The 15,085-nt window shown below is 33.8% G+C and overlaps 1 protein-coding gene and 1 long non-coding RNA gene across 5 annotated transcripts in view; one reads left to right on the top strand and one right to left on the bottom strand.

The window, feature by feature from the left end:
• Positions 1-10,162, bottom strand: part of LOC143232138 (FH1/FH2 domain-containing protein 3-like) — a 172,772-nt gene extending 162,610 nt beyond the window's left edge. For 3 of the 4 annotated variants that reach the window (XR_013017391.1, XR_013017392.1, XM_076467226.1), the window contains exon 1: positions 9,873-10,159. Coding sequence is in view for 2 of the 4 variants with exons in the window: in XM_076467226.1 (XP_076323341.1) it covers positions 9,873-9,893 (21 nt within the window). In the remaining 2 variants the exon portion in view is untranslated. Of the gene's footprint in view, positions 1-9,872 lie in introns of all 4 variants that reach the window. The other variant, XM_076467225.1, reaches the window with a different exon arrangement.
• Positions 10,163-10,353: 191 nt separating this feature from the next.
• On the top strand, positions 10,354-11,241 carry LOC143232139 (uncharacterized). Its single transcript, XR_013017393.1, has 3 exons — positions 10,354-10,492; positions 10,720-10,833; positions 11,105-11,241. It is a non-coding gene; the product is annotated as an uncharacterized LOC143232139 (long non-coding RNA).
• Positions 11,242-15,085: the final 3,844 nt, after the last annotated feature.

Below are 15,085 nucleotides of genomic sequence, written 5' to 3'. Positions count from 1 at the left end.
AAATGTTAGAATTTTCCTGAAAATATACAAAATTTACCACATAAATCAAACAGATCAGAAATAGTTTCATTTTAATTCAGTTTTTCACGATTATTTTTTGCAGAAAAGAATTTAGATAAATTTTATACATTTCAAGCAATGAAAAAAAGAAATTCATGAGGGTTAAGTTTTGGTAGCTATTTGGTTGCGTCTCTCACGATGTCAGAAAATAATCCATTTGACAAAACGCAATATCGCCAACTTCAGCTTCTGAAGATATCTCTGTCGGTATTCTCCCTGCAGATGCTTAACGTTCTTGGATAATTTCAGTGACAAATTATCTGACATAATTTATCGCACTTTCAACTGTGATGAGAGTATCTCACATGTGGTGTAACTGGGTACTTTAGGCTTTAGCCAAAATGGCGGACAGGCATGCATTATGTGATTTTTGATCACTTGTCTGCAAAACTTCATAAGGAACTTGTTGAAATTGGATGAAGTGCATGTTTATTTACAACCGTCACCATACCAGCGTTTCATATTTCTGCAGTGAATGAATCCTTAACATTTGAACGAGGAAGTTAATATTTAGATATATGTTGTCGATACCAAAGAGAAGTGATAGCACAAGTAATGTGACACAATGGTATGTCCGCAGACTAATACTACTAGAAAGCCGTTTTCGATACCCGAGTTGAGCAGAGCACAAATAGCCTTTTGTGTAGCTTTGTGCATGATAACAAAACATAAATGCTTTTGCATGGGACGTATGATTCATGTCTGATAGCTCAAAGTGGTGGAAATGGGGGGGGATACGCACCATATATGGCTTTACTTGATTCATCACTAGATGGCTGATAAGTGTGATACTTACCATCATCGCACGTTAATTTATTAAATATGTTTCCTTGTATATGCCTAATATAATCTTACAGTATGTTCGGAAACTGTTATGAAACACAGGTTGAATATAAAGCTAACATATGTTCAAATGATAATAAGGTGTTTAACAATTTTAAACACACGAAAAACAATCAGGTAAATCACTTTTTTATTTAGATATTTTTATTACTAATTAGATGTATTGCTACTTGAAGCTTTTTCTAAGTGAATATTAGATGTAAAAGCAACATTTTTATTTCGACTTCAAAGGAAGTTTACTGAATTACAAAGCTAAAATCCGATTAGCTCTTTGTGTGGCTTTAATCTGAAATAAACCATATGAAGTTTAATAATATGTATTAAATATCTTCCGATGTGTTAATTTTTCAATAATATTTTATATAACAGTATTAATACTTTTAGCTTTGTTATCAAATATTAAATAAGTAAGAGAAGCTCAGCAAGTTAAGTCCTAGAACAGTTTCCTGCACTGGTTTCGACTGCCGTGTCATCTAGTGGCTTTATTGTAAACTAAGTGGTTACTTTCATTTTATTCTAGTTACTTTGTAGGCCCGGCATAGCCAAGAGTGTTAAGGCGTGCGACTCGTAATATGAGGGTCGCGAGTTTGCATCCCCGTCGCGCCAAACATGCTATCCCCTTTCAGCCGTGGGGGCGTTATAATGTTACGGTCTATCCTACTATTCGTTGGTAAAAGAGTAGCCCAAGAGTTGGCGGAGGGTGGTGATGACTAGCTGCCTTCCCTCTAGTCTTACACTGCTAAATTAGGGACGGCTAGCACAGATAGGCCTCGTGTAGCTTTGGGCGAAATTAAAAAAAAAACTATTTATTTTGGGCACTGCAGACTACAGGAAGACAAGAAAAATTATATCAAATGAGTTGGGATTTTTCAACAACCTCAAAACGGGTTAAATGGAGCAGGAAAAGGCTGAACAGTAAATAAACTATGTATCCTGTAAGCATATATTTGTAACAGAGCATACTTATTATGTAAGTACGTATATAGCATACGTTAATATAAAACAACAACAACAATAAAAAGAGACAAAACATTAAAATATATTAACAGTTTAACGTGTTTTATTTCGGTAACTCTGGTTGCTATCATCATTATCATTATCTGATAAACATTTAATTCAGGACGCATATTGTGTATTTACAAAACTTCCTTAGTGCGTAACATTTCTTTGCAATCTGCATTTCCCAAGATGTTGAGATGTCACTTCTAAACATTACCAATGTTTAGTATCTTCGTTTATATAACCTTTGAGACAGAAGCAAGACTATCACTGATTTCAAGTATAAGATAAATAATCGCGTACCAAATGACAGAAAAGTGTCCAAACATACAGTATCAAGAAGACTCAAAGAGAATAGAATACTTGGTGATGTAGCAGTTAAAAAAAACACTTTTCTTTGATCTCCAAAGTTTGAAATTTACTGAAAAGTACAAAAGCTGAACTGTTGATGATTTGAAAATGATGTTATGGACGGATGAATCCAAGTTTGAAATATTTTATTGAAATCATTGATTGTATGTCCAGCAGAAAAAAGATGAAAGATAATTAGCTTAACGCATAGCATATACCATAAAGTATGGGGAAGGCAGTGTGGTAGGTTTGGGCGTGTTTCTCTGATGAGGCGACAAGAGATATTTGCAAAATAGAAGGAGTAATGGACCATCAAAAGTCTCATCAGATACTGATCCGTCGTGGTATATCCAGTGGTTTGAGAATTATTGATAAAAAATTTTACTACCAATAAGATAATGCTCCAAAACAATCATCAATCTGTGCAGAAATTAGAGCTAAGAAAGAAGCTGCTGGAGTCTTTCAGTTGATATAATGGCCTCCACAGAGCCCTGATCTCAACTTAGTTAAGCAGATCTGAAAGTTGATAGATCTGAAACTTGACAAATCAAAAGTTATTTCCATAAAACCTCTATGGGGCTGTATTAGAGACATTTAGAGTAAAATCCCAGAGGACACTTTGATTAAATATATTGCAACATGTGCAAAAGTGTTGAGACAAAGAAAAAACTAGATTTCATGCTACTTTCAAAGAACAATGGAAGGTAAATCACAGATGAAAGGTGAAATATCAACATTCTATTAAACTTTATTTAGTACAACACAAACTCAGCGGAAGTATTTGAGTTAAGCAAACGGTTAGCATTTGTATGTCTTCCTTTTGCTTTGATTACCGCAGACAGTTTTTCAAGCACTGTTGCAACATATTTAATCAAGTTGTCCTCTGGCATTTTATATATGTAATCAGAATAATAACGCATGCAAGAAATCCCCAAAACATATAATTATTTGGGTGTTAATAAAGATATTTTGTAAGCTATATTTTCAGAGTCAAGAATATAATAACTTTGATAAATATCAAGAGCGAGAATTCAGATATAAATAACAGTGGGCTGGTTAATTGACTTAGCAATTATTTAATTATTTCCAGTTGGTAGAATGTCATTCATTTAATGAAGTATTTAGTTTCAGAAAAGCACGAACTTTTTATGAGATTTTTCTTTGTGGTAACATTGGTAAATGGCGTCACGTTGTATTTATTATTTTGGTCACACACACGTATATATACACACGCTATGTCCAATATATTAATAGTAAGATGTTAAGATTAAACTTGTATGTATGCATATATTTAGTTATTCGAACGATTAGCCATGAATGCATACACATAAGTTTAATCTTAAAATATTGGTAATAATACATTGAACATAGCGTGCGTATACATGTGTGTGACCAAAAATAATAAATATAATGTGGCGCCATCTACACAACGGCACCACAAAGAAAAATATCATAAAAAATTCATACTTTGGTTGCTCAAGATTCAGACTAGTACAAAAATAACTACGGCATGTGCAACAACCATTTCTTTATAACAAAACATAAATTTAAATAAAATTACTCTCCTCACAACAACAACACAACATTCACTGCTATTATACATGACGGTCTGATTATATATTTATTGATGCAATTTGTAAATACGGTTCTAAAAAAGGTTTTTAAAAACTGTAATTTTTTTCAATAAAGGGTACCATTTTTAATATATAAAAACATTACAGTTTATATTAGTACCGTGCAAACATTATTCTTATGCAGTACTCCTCAGAAAAAAAATACTTTCTTTTTTTTTTAGAAAAATGAACATTTTTCTAATTATTTTCATTGAGGTATGTGCTACGATAAGTAATTACTAGCAGAAACAACCCCCCTACAGGTGACGTTTCTGCCATTTTGTAATATAGTGAGGGACGTTCACTTGAACAATATTTAAAAACGTAAACATAAAAACTATAATAGTGTACAAGTTTGTAGAGATAAATAATTTATAAGAACCCCATAACAAAAGAAACGCATTGCAACAACTTATGTCAGACATGACATTATTTTGCACATAACTTTGTTTAAGATGACGACCACGCGGTCAAGAAGTATGATCCAAGAGTCAGTACATATGATTAAATTATTAAAAGAAGATAAAGAAGAAAGAGAAAGAAAATTTTAAAAAGCTAGTAGAAAGAGAAGAAAATTAGAAGAATGTGATAGAAAATTGAAAGAAGACCAATAGGCAGGAGGCAGAAAGTTAAGAGGGAAGTTTAAAGAATAATTAAAATACAGAATAGATGTAATAGAAGATATTATTGATGAAACTATAGGAACGTGCAAAGAAATTACAACATGAAGTTTGAAGGAAACAGAAAGGCGCAGAAAGGTTGTAGTTATAAAATTGAAAATATACGGGAAAACATCAAACAATTAGTTACAGAATAAAATATTTGGTAGACGAATCATTAAATACAAAAACTAAACCAGCAACACCTCTTTCTGCATTGGTTCAAGAGTTCCAAAATAAGACATTTTCTACTAAAAATATGAAATTGGAGAACTTATTTAGTCTATATCTCTTATCACTACTGCCATGCTATCTGTTACTGAGACACCTTCCCGAACTATTCCAGCCCTGACTTTATCAGTTCATGTCCCAGAATGTCGCTGCCTAGTTCAGCATTGGTCATTCAAAAACAAAAAATAAATGGAATATATGATGGAGAATTATTATGAGAGCTATTCCAGACTCGGTTCGAAGTAATTTCTAAAATGAATGGGTGAAATAGTGAAGAAGAAGTTACTCATTTTGTTGTTTATTTAAAAAAGATCAACATTTACAACATTAACTAACCTTCCAACCGTAACAATTATCAAGCAATAGTAGCTTTCTTATCTACAAAGTTTGAAGAGACACGCTAGAAGAGAGTATTTAACAGAAAGAACTGACTGAGAGAAAAAAAAGAGACTTTATGTGAATTTGCAAATTTGGAAAATCTTGCTAAGTTGTCTTTACCAAGACTTTTCTCGTGAAATGATAGATCCATAAACATATGACAAATTTACAGATGCCAGAACAGAACTTACAATCATTCTCATCAAATAATTCAAAGAAACCCATTCAACAAATGTATGACATTACAACAAATCCTAAAATTCTCAACTTTTGTGGGAAAATTTGATCTCTCAGAAATGTTTGTAGCGATGACTCTAACAGTGTTTTCCAAAATATTATCCATACTTGATGTTGATGAAAAACGTCCCATGTGTCCAATGAAGGAACTGTTGTTCACCTTTAATGATAGCAGTTATTTGTGATTCAGTAACTTCTCTTTGTAACTATATGGGGCAAGGATGGTGAGAGGTAGATTACTTACAGTGATTATCTAAAAAGTTGACCTTTTCTGGTTTTAACTGAATTGTGAGAACATTTTCTTTTCGTTCAATATAATGAATAAATATATACTTAAAGATCACTAAGCGACTTAGGAATTAAAATAATGTTTGTTTTTTAGCAAAGAACCTTTCGTTACTGTCCATATTGAGCAATGGATTATTAGGAAAATGACTGCTTACCCGTCACTCAACCCAATAGGACACACTTGGGACCATTTCATTGTAGCTAACTGGGGCCATGATTCGAGTCGTTCCTCAGGAGTGAGTTATGTATTTGGTAAATTCTTGGATACGTTCTTTGAAAACAGTGAAAGCAAATAAGGCTGACGGTTTATAAGCGTATTAACATGACGTGTTTAAAACCCGACCCCAAGAAACAGCACATTTCATTTTATAAATTGTGTGAGTTAAGATATTTATTACATTTTTATTGTATTAAGATCAGTATGGACTTAATCATGAATCAGAGTAAATAAAAATTCATTGTCAAAAAATAAAAAAGTTTTTAAATTAAAGTATTCATTTTTTCCGTAAAAAAATGTTTCCTCTCTCCTCCCAAATAAGATGAGAAACGTGTTTACGAAGAAATGGGGAATATTTTCAAAGAATGTATCTGGAGATCCATGCAGTGGGTTTACAGAATTCAAAGGTATTATTAAATTGGAAAGTTAAATTATAAAACTAATTTATCTATATCACTGAGCATTGCTGTGAAATCTTCTATACTAGGTCTTCTGATATTTGATAATAATGCCATGTTCATTGTTTGATATGTTACTAATAGATTTGTATGTTTATCTTATGGCAAAGCCACAACATGCTATCTGCTGTGTTTACCGAGGGAATCAAACCCCTAATATTAGCGTTGTGAATCCGTAGACTTACCGTTATCCCAGTGAGGGACTTAATTTAGCTACTGCAAAACGTGTGCTTTTGATTCTCTGATTCTTGACATACATGTACAGTCATGTGAAAAAGTTAGGACACCCTATGAAAGCCTGTGTATTTTGTAACATTTTTGGATATATAGATATTTAATCTCAATTTCAGCAATACTGAGAGATTATAGGAATATAACTAAACAATTAGAACTGAAAAAAAGACTTTTCAAGATCTTCTGTAAATGTAATTCTACAAAAATGCATATTCTAACTGAGGAAAAAATTAGGACACCCCCACATTTATTCCCACTTAAAATGGCTCAACCCACACACAGGTGTATCACACCAGGTGCACATGATTAGAAGATCGTTACTCAGCATTTTGAATGAGTCTTGCTCTATTTAAACCTCAGACATTTAGTTTGATGTGCTCCTGACTGTTGAAGTGAGAGTGAGCACCATGGTGAGAGCAAAAGAGCTGTCTGAGGCCTTCAGAAAGAAAATTGTAGCAGCTTATGAGTGTGGTAAATGATTTAAAAAGATCCCAAAAGATTTTAAAATCAGCCATTCCACTGTCTGGAAAATAGACAACAAGTGGAGGGCTTTCAAAACAACTGCCAACATGCCCAGGTCTAGTCGTCCAAGCAATTTCACCCCGAGAGCAGACCGCGAGATGCTAAAAGAGGTCTCCAAACACCCTAACATGTCTTCACGGGACCTACAGCAGGCTCTGGCTACTGTTGATGTGAAAGTGCATGCTTCTACAATCAGAAAGAGACTGCACAATTTTAACTTGCATGGGAGGTGTGCAAGGAGGAAGCCTTTGCTCTCTAAAAGAAACATCAAGGCCAGACTGAAGTTTACCAGAGATAATGTAGACAAAGCCCAGGACCTCTTGAATAATGTTCTTTGGACAGATGAGTCCAAAATTGAATTATTTGAACACCAGAACAGAGGACATGTTTGGCGTAAATCAAATACAGCATTCCAGGAAAAGAACCTCACACCAACTGTGAAGCATGGAGGTGTAAATGTCACAGTTTGGGGCTGCTTTGCTGCAGCAGAACCTAGACAGCTCACAATCATAGAATCCACCATGAATTCTACTGTGTATCAGAGTCTGCTTGAAGATCATGTGAGACCATCTGTACGAAAATTAAAGCTGAAGCTGAACTGGACCATGCAACACGACAATGACCCAAAACATCCCAGTAAATCCACCAAGAACTGGCTGAAAACTAACAAATGGAGAGTTCTGGAATGGCCGAGTCAAAGCCCAGATCTTAATCCCATTGAGATCTGTGGGGTGACTTGAAACAGGCTGTACATACAAGAAACCCCTCAAACATCTCACATCTGAAAGAATTCTTTATTGAGAAGTGGGGCAAACTTTCTTCAGACCGATGTCAGAGGCTGGTATATGGCTACAAGAAGCGTCTCACTGCAGTTATTTCAGCCAAAGGGGGTAACACTAGCTATTAGGAGGTAGGGTGTCCTAACTTTTTCCTGAGTTAGAATATGCATTTTTGTAGAATTACATTTACAGAAGATCTTGAAAAGTATTTTTTCAGTTTTAATTGTTTATTTATATTCCTATAATTTCTTAGTATTGTTAAAATTGAGATTAAATATCTATATATCCAAAATTGTTACACAAATACACAGGCTTTCATAGAGTGTCCTAACTTTCTCACATGATTGCAGAGCACCTGTGTCAATCTTCAAGATTGGTATCACACATCAATCTGTTAAATAAATTATTATTCGAGGTTTTTAATGTGTCATAAACTACACTTGAAGGGTTTCACTTTTTGGCTCAGTTTTTAGAAGCGATATTAGTGCCGATTAACTGAAATATATAAGTATATGTAGAGTATAAAAATAATGTTTTGAATTAGAACTAACACTTGTGAAATTCTGTCTCTCTGTTTTTTTTTAAGACAAGCTGGTATCCCACAAACAATGATTCTTTTATTTCTTGATGAAGTTGAAGCATTAGTGTATGTCCTGTTGTCTTTATTGTTTGACAGATTGCTTCTGTTTAAGAAAGAAAAATTGTCGGTCAACTTACGACCGTTGACATCGCAACATGTGGATGAGGCGCCAACATTTTCTTTACAGCTACAGATAGTGGCAGAGTGCCTAATAATTGAGAAATGAGCCAAGCAGTACTCGTTTTCAGTATTATAGCACCTTAAGTTGATTATGTTCGTGAAACATTTACACTTAAAAAAAGTAATATAATCATAAAATAATGTTATATCCGATAATCATAATAATAAGACAATAATAATCTGCATATTTCCAATCTCCATCAATCTAATTACCCTTTTGCTTATAATTTACAGTGAATTAAAGTTCAAGTTCATTGAATAGCATTTCATTATTAATAACGAGTCTGATAATATAGACAAGATAAGCAACAACAATTTTAAAAATTTTAATAATTTTAAGTCTACATTTAAAAAGTGTAAACAATTTGAAATTCATTGTTTGTTCTAACTTTAAATTAAAGCAAAAAAAAGATTCGTAAAGTTCATTATTCGTGTTGCCAAAGTTTTACTAATATCTTATTTTATTATATGTTAAACCTGGGTACTAAGTATTGCTATCGTAACTCAGGTTAGAAACATCCTCAGAGATCATTAAACAGATTATATGTATATATATTAATAATTTGAATTGAGGTCATGTTTTAAATGAAAATTAATTCAACATTTCAAAATTTAGTAATTGCTTTATCAAAGAGAAAATAAAAAAACATCTTTAAAAGCAAAAATTATAAACAATTTCTGGATACATTATTTACAACTGCCTTTGCGCCATTATCTACAGTTAATTTTTAGAATTATTTTTCAATAATATGATACTGGAATATATAATTTTACAAATACTTGAAACGAGAACTGCATGTCAATTTTTCAGACAATCAAACTTTGAATAAGTTTTCATTGTATAAGCAGATTATTATCTCTAAAATTATCAACTGTTTTTATATACCGCTCACCACCTGTGGTCACAACGTGTTGTATCATATTTAATTGTTTTTGTTATACAATTCAGGGTATAGACCAACAAAACACACTGTATTATACTCCTATGTTTTGTCTGCCTTAGATGATATTAATCGTAATTGTTAATCCTCTAGAATTGTCTAAAAAGTTTAATGTGGTAAAATTGAGAGAAATAAATATATAGATAAGGAATTATGGCTTAAGATAACCTTATTGTTTTTGGTGATTATATACATTGAATAAGTTCCTATATAGGACTTATTTCAATTAAAAGTGCATAAGAAAACAACGAAAGTGACTGATGTATCATAATGCTATAGAATGAAGAAAGCAAAACACTTACATAAGGACTGAGATGGGCCATCTCTATCACGAGAGTTTTGGGTCGTAGTTACAAACATTTCACACAGAAACGATTATACTGACAGCTTATGAAGAACAATCCAATGAAAACATTGTCTAGTTCTAGCCAATCATTGACACGTAAACTTTGGTAGTGGACACTTTTAAAGGGAAAAATTTTTTGAAGGAATCTTAACAAGTGATAAATATTCATCCGATAGGTCCAATAATTATTATGTAAATGGTAAGACGTAAGGAAGTCCATCTGTGCTAACTATAAGTCTGCAACTCGATGTGGGCAGAGAGAGGTGACTTGGCAAGTGCTGGCTTGCTGAGGTTGCAAATCTTTGCCTTTGGACTTGTTCTCTAATTTTAGAATATGCTCTGCTCAGCCACATTCACGCGGAATTTCTTAACAAGCTATGTAAACATAAAATTCACTGCTCAGTTTCAGTTTCTCAAAATAATTATGTTAAGTAATCATATTTTTGTCTCTTGTTTGAATTGTAAACAGCAGTATCAATACTTTTGTTTGACGCTGGGACAGTGATAAGTTTGTGGATTTACAACGTTAAAATCAGGGATTCGATTTCCCTTGGTGAACACAGCAGATAGCCTGAGGTGACTTTACTATAAGAAAAACATACATCAATACTTTTAATTTCTAAAATTGTTGTGTGTGTAGCTTGGTTAAAGTATAGTTTTACAGTCGGGTCACAGGACGACTTTGGAAAGTAAGAGCTTAATGAAAGTGTTATGAAGATTAACGAATAAAACAACATGTTTATTAACTGAGAAAAACAAAACAACGATGAAACCGCGATAATATTAGTTCTTGGTTTTCACAGCTGGACAAATCTTCAAAAAATTAACAACCTCCAAACACATCAGACGAACGTACACAGGATGGCAGAACGCCTCTTGCTGACATTGGAAAAAAAGTCGACAGCAGGTGAAACCAGGTAGGGTTATGTTGTAACATTTCTTATTTTAATATCACAAACAAGCAAAAACAAGCAAATTTTGACCCTTTCTTTGTTGGTAAATATTATTTTAAAATAATCGCTTCTCTTAACATAACCAGGTTTTTGTGTTCCAAATAACTAGAGAGGATCAGATATTTCATGCAAATATCATCCTTTCTCAGGTTTGTATTCCAAATACAATGAACAGCATGCACTCTTGTCACTGATAAAAGTTCTCGGAGGTCTTTTCTTCTTGCTTCCTTTACAGCGTGTGTGCTCCATGTTATTATACCAGACTCAGCCCAGATTACTTATTCCAGTCACATAGAATTTGGTGAAGTGATGCTGAAAATAACTACAAGAAGCAATCGAAGGGAAGTCTGTAAGTCTAGCTATGGTTGTTACACGTACATTGTTCGTTTTGAAAATAACTACAAGAAGCTATCGAAGGGAAGTCTGTAAGCCTAGGTATGGTTGTTACATGTACATTGTTCGTTTTGAGATTTTGAAAATAAACGTTCTGTGTAAATATTCTCTGATTTTTAGAACACGAAATATTTTGTATTGTAATGGAAAATTTTGGCCGTGGCTTAATTGTTTTATCATTCCGGAATATTTTGAATAATTTGATTACCAAAGTTGGTCGATTTAATATAAAATTTATCGATTGTTGTTTGTTATTAAACACAAAACTACACAAAATGCTATCTTTGCTCTACTTACAGTGGATATCGAAACCCGATTTCTAGCGGTATAAGTTTGCAGATATGCCACGTAGTCCCGAGGGGCAAAATTGAAAGAATTCTTATAATTTTGAGTCACTCTTCAAATAATTTAGTTTTTATTACTCATCAGGACCTCTTCCAGTCTATCCTTAAATCAAAATTATTTTAGGCAGGAATAAAGTAAATTAATGTATGAAACCTTTGATGTGGTCAAATACATCAGGTGAAAGGGTTTGACTTTACTTAGGCCGCGGCTGTAAATATATCTCAATTTGTTCAAGAGATGACAGAACTATGAACATAAAGTTTGTATTTGGAAATAAAACAAACTCAAAACCATTCTATGCTTTGCTGTGTTGCTACTAAAAATACTAGAAAGAAAAAACTATGACAAGCTGCAAGAAGCCAGGAATCTTTAATGTAGAATTGTATAAAATCTATTTCCTTTATTTAATACCTAGTCTAAAAACAACAAAAGAAACAAAGTGAACCTGAGAAATACTAACAAAACCAAGTAATGTGTGTGTGTTTTTCTTGTAGCAAAGCCATATCAGGCTTTCTGCTGAGTTCACCGAAGGAAAACCAAGTAAAGGATAGTGTTTTGTTTTTAATACAAACGTCATATGAAAAGTAATCTGAGGGTCGCGGGTTCGCATCCCGGTCGCGCCAAACATACTCGCCCTTTCAGCCGTGAGGGCTTATAATGTGACAGTCAATCCCATTATTTGTTGGTAAAGAGTAGCCCAAGAATTGGCGGTAGGTGGTGATGACTAGCTATCTTCCCTCTTGTCTTACACTGCTAAATAAGGACGGCTAGCACAGATAGCTCTCGAGTAGCTTTGCGCGAAATTAAAAAAAAAAAACAGTATTAGAAAATTTTAAAATTAAAAAAATTAGAACTGAAATAATTATAAATTATTAAGATTTCAATTTTAAACACTGACAGTATAATGCGATAAAATGATTACCTTTTATAAATTGTAAAATAAAATAATATGGGATTAAAAATAATTTGTCCTCCAATGGATATATCTGTGGACATACAACACTAGAAACCGGGTTTCAATATCCGTGATGGGCAGAGCACAGATAACCCATGTGTAGCTTTATGCTTAACTTTAAACAAAGAAACGGAATTAAATGCTAAAATATTGGATTGTATTCCTCGCGATAGTCAGTTGTCTAGCTTTGCGATTAAACAGCTCCAGTATGAAAATTGATTAATGAATGTTTAAAAGCTAATTCCATAAGGGCCCTGCATGGCCCAGCGTGTTAAGGCGTTCGACTTGTAATCTGAGGATGGCGGGTTCGAATCCCGGTCACACCAAAACATGCTCGCCATTTCAGCCGTGAGGGCGTTATAATGTTACCGTCAATCCCACTATTCGTTGGTAAAAATGTAGTCCAAGAGTTGGCGGTGGGTGGTGATGACTAGCTGCCTTCCCTCTAATATTACACTGCTAAATTAGGGACTGCTAGCGCAGATAGCCTTCGAGTAGCTTTGCGCGAAATTTAAAACAAACAGACAATTTCATAAGACGGGTACATGCATAAATTTCAACATTCACTGAAGATGATTAACAGTTTCTCAGGTAGATAATACTGGAGAGAGAAATGAGATGAAGCATTCCTATACCTGAGACTTGCGTTTGTGACTGCTTTACTGATAGCCTACCCACAATACAGAAAGTTCATATTAAATACTGATACCATTATCAACGCAATCGGGAGGTATTAGTGAAGTTGCAGGACACAGTAAAACTTGGAATCTGTGCGATAAGCGTACGCTCACGAATATAGAACACAGAGAGATAATGTACTACGAAGAAAAAACTGCTTATAGCTGTGGTCTTCCTAAAATACTATCACTACCACTTATATGGTAGAAAGTTCACTGTGTAGGTGGACCATATTCTTCTGAAATGGCTAATGAACTTACAGTTTTGGATGACAACGTTGCAGTTATACGATTTTATCATAGTACATCTCCCAGGCTTTCAATAAAGAAATATAGATAGACAATTTCACTATATGATAAGATGTTGTCAATTCGTGGATTGTACTTATACTTAACAGTAGATACAGTGTGAGAGTAGAAATCACAGACATTTCCACTGTAGAAAAGGCAAACCAAAAAGTAGGAGATTTCACTTGTGAGTGGATGAGAAAATTAAAACTTCAGGAACTGGAGGACCTTTACAACAGTATCAACTGAGGAATGTATAGACGTACGTTACTTACTGCACTTATATGCAGTTACAAATGCAGGAAAGAGTACTGTTCTGCTGATATACATTATTCAGCCATGGTTATCGAATTGTGGTGAAGTTAGTGATCCCAAAGCTCCATGGCAAGAAATTCTTCAGAGTTTACATAATATAAACACTGTGGTTTTTCTTTTTGCATTCAAGTCAAGTAATTTGGCTATAACATGAATATTGTATGGTGTATATCATCCAGGGAAAGACGTGCCATGACAAGATGGTAAAATAATAGATGTTTCATTGTGGTGACTGGGTCTGCTTCTGGTAAATTCAAGAAGCATGGAAAAAAGTCGTATCCAGATGGACTGGTCCATACCTGATACCCTGGTAAATTTGTCTGTTATGATACAAATTATATCAGATACAGGATGTGCAATGGTAGATCAAGAACACTGATAAACTGCATCCATGCATCACAGACAAAAATCTGGTACACAGACTTAACAAGGGGTCTCAAGATGTGATTAATAAGTCATGTAAGTATGTTGTTTTGAACCATAATGACTTATAAATTAAGCTGAAGATTCTTATCTGGCTGTCTACAATGAGTCAGATGATGAATTCATGAAGATAGAAATGAAAAACAGTTCTGACTGTTGGCTGGGCTTCTAATATTAATCTCTTGACCAGTATGAATATAAATGATGAACATTACCAGCTAGGATGGTCAGGTAATTGAAATACTTGAAGGAACAACACAGGACAGCATGGCTAAAGATAACTGATTAATTGGACAATCACATAAACCTGGGGATTGGAAATTTTTCAGGCTGTAGGGATACATTTTCTATAGGCAATATAGTGTGTGAGTATATGCCAAACCCATGAAAATATTGTTGATCAATATTTGAAGTACAGTTTATGGTGATAACCATATTTTTGATTCTAAAAGCCTACATATTCATGAACGTTTGTCCAATAAAATTCCTTGAACCTTAGATTTGAATTTGAAGTTTAAGTATTAAAGGCAAAGCTTGAGCCATTTCCATTCTTTCTCTATTGACTACCACTGGTTCTCTTGCCCTTATGTTATGAATGTAGATAAATAAAACTCATCCAGATTTAATTATTGGTTCCAACTACAAGGCTACCAAGTTTCTTCAGAATGTCCTCGACTTTCTTTTTTGGACAAGGGTATTGTTGATGTTTCTAGATCTACAACTTGTGGGACTTACTTGATGTTTTCTATGGCTGAGACCTCAGATGAAGATGAATTATTTGCTGAAACATTAAACAATGAAAAATTTGCCATGTGTGTTT

This window comes from Tachypleus tridentatus, chromosome 11 (assembly GCF_004210375.1).
Source record: "Tachypleus tridentatus isolate NWPU-2018 chromosome 11, ASM421037v1, whole genome shotgun sequence".
NCBI classification, from domain to species: Eukaryota; Metazoa; Arthropoda; class Merostomata; order Xiphosura; family Limulidae; genus Tachypleus; species Tachypleus tridentatus.
The sequence above is the reverse complement of the archived record's forward strand: the minus strand, read 5'-3'. Positions and strand labels throughout refer to the sequence as shown.